This window comes from Buceros rhinoceros, unplaced genomic scaffold, assembly GCF_000710305.1.
Source record: "Buceros rhinoceros silvestris isolate BGI_N320 unplaced genomic scaffold, ASM71030v1 scaffold6166, whole genome shotgun sequence".
Taxonomy (NCBI): Eukaryota; Metazoa; Chordata; class Aves; order Bucerotiformes; family Bucerotidae; genus Buceros; species Buceros rhinoceros.
Genome location: NW_010419195.1, coordinates 29,242 through 30,812, shown reverse-complemented (window position 1 = coordinate 30,812; position 1,571 = coordinate 29,242). Strand labels below are relative to the sequence as shown.

Here is a 1,571-nt window from a genome sequence, read left to right as displayed (position 1 = left end):
CCCCCACCCCCTGCCAAAAACCAACCCCCAAACCATTGGGGTTTGCGTAAGGAGCAGCTCTGAACCCCTAGCAACGCCCATCAGGAAACTCCAGCTTTCTGCCCCCTCCACCGCCTGCATTTCGCAGTGCCTCCTCCAAAGGCAACAGGCAAACGCTGATTCTGCACAGTGCCCCCAAATCAGAAGGCAGGAAGAACAGCAGAAAGCTGAAGTGCATCCACCAAGTGAGCAGAGCTAAACAATTTTTCTGGGGAAATGCTGTGAATGCATCAAGGATTCAGATCTGGGAGATAGCTGTTCCTGGAAAAGTCACATTTAGTAACCTTTCCCCAGAGTAATTTGTGTTTTGTCATGTTAACATCTCATAACAAGACAAACAATTATAGAAAAACATCAGTTCCCTGGCTCTTGAATTTGTAGTGAGATTTTCATCCTGAGCTCAAGATGCATTTGCTTCTAAAATCCTCAGGAAAGCCAGATTTAGAGTCAAAATTAGAAGGTTAGATATTGCACTCAGAAAGGGATTTTCTAAAAAATCTGAAGCGATTTCAGTAAGAGCTTCCTAATCTCCATTATTTGTGAATTTGTTAAAACAGAAATCTACTTTTGGCTCATCACAATGCCACCATCTCTGCTATTCCATCTGTCTAGACAGCTGGACCACGCTGCCTGCGCTGCGGGGATTAACCGAGCCCCATCCAGGAAGACTGTCCTTTCCTCCTCATCAGCCCCGAGCGTGCCCGTCCAGCATGCCCGAATGGTTGTACCATGTCTCCAATGACGTGGTTGTCCAGGCCTCTTGTGCGATTAACACCTCTGATGCCAAACACCACAAACACCATGGCTCCTGTGTCTACCAGTGGCCGCACTGCTGGCTTCCCGCAGCCCGTGTTCATACACGGGTTAAATCCAGAAGTGGCTGACAGCTTTGCTTTGGGAGCTGCTGTGAAACACAGAAGAAAGTGGGATACATCAGAAGGCAGCAAAAAAGGTCCAACTCCCCGGACCTAGCAGCCAGACAGAGCTGAACGGGTCCTCCTCAGCTCACCTTTCTCACTGGGAACATAAAGGATGCCCTTGGTAGGTCCATCTGGACTGGAGCTGAGAAGACAGCCAGGAGGTGCTGCACACACTCGGCCATGGAAAGGGGGCTTGTGCGACTGGGCAAAATACAGTTTCCTGTGCAGCAAAGAAAGTTTGTTATGGGGGACCAGAGGCAGTAAAGAAGATGTGTCCAAAGCATTACATGGAAACAGATGTTCTCAGGGACAGAAGCAAAAGAAGAAGTGAGTGACTCCAGACCTAGATCCCTAACCATTGCATATTCTGTGCTGCCTGTTCAGCCCAAGAGTTCAGGTGCGTAAGGGCAAGACCAAGATCAGCAGTGTCTTTTTGCCACCCAGAGAAGCCCCAGTCACAGTCCTGCACCTGCCATGCCTTTGGCATGTTAATGATGCCATAGGCCTGCAAAATAACTTTGCAAACATGGGGCACATATGAAGCAAAGTAAGTCCTAGGGCCATGGATGTCACCAACTGAGGGCAGGACCGGCCCTGGACATCAGGCATCCC

The 1,571-nt window shown here is 49.3% G+C and overlaps 1 protein-coding gene across 2 annotated transcripts in view; it reads right to left on the bottom strand.

The window, feature by feature from the left end:
- The window catches only part of PTCHD2 (patched domain containing 2), a 17,483-nt gene that overhangs the window by 4,852 nt on the left and 11,060 nt on the right, over positions 1 to 1,571 (bottom strand). Inside the window, exons 13-14 of one of the 2 annotated variants that reach the window (XM_010138801.1) lie at positions 1,049 to 1,179; positions 768 to 943 (exon numbers count right to left, since the gene is read on the bottom strand). In XM_010138801.1, the coding sequence (XP_010137103.1) occupies positions 768 to 943; positions 1,049 to 1,179 (307 nt within the window). The remainder of the gene's footprint in view (positions 1 to 767; positions 944 to 1,048; positions 1,180 to 1,571) is intronic. The other variant, XM_010138802.1, reaches the window with a different exon arrangement.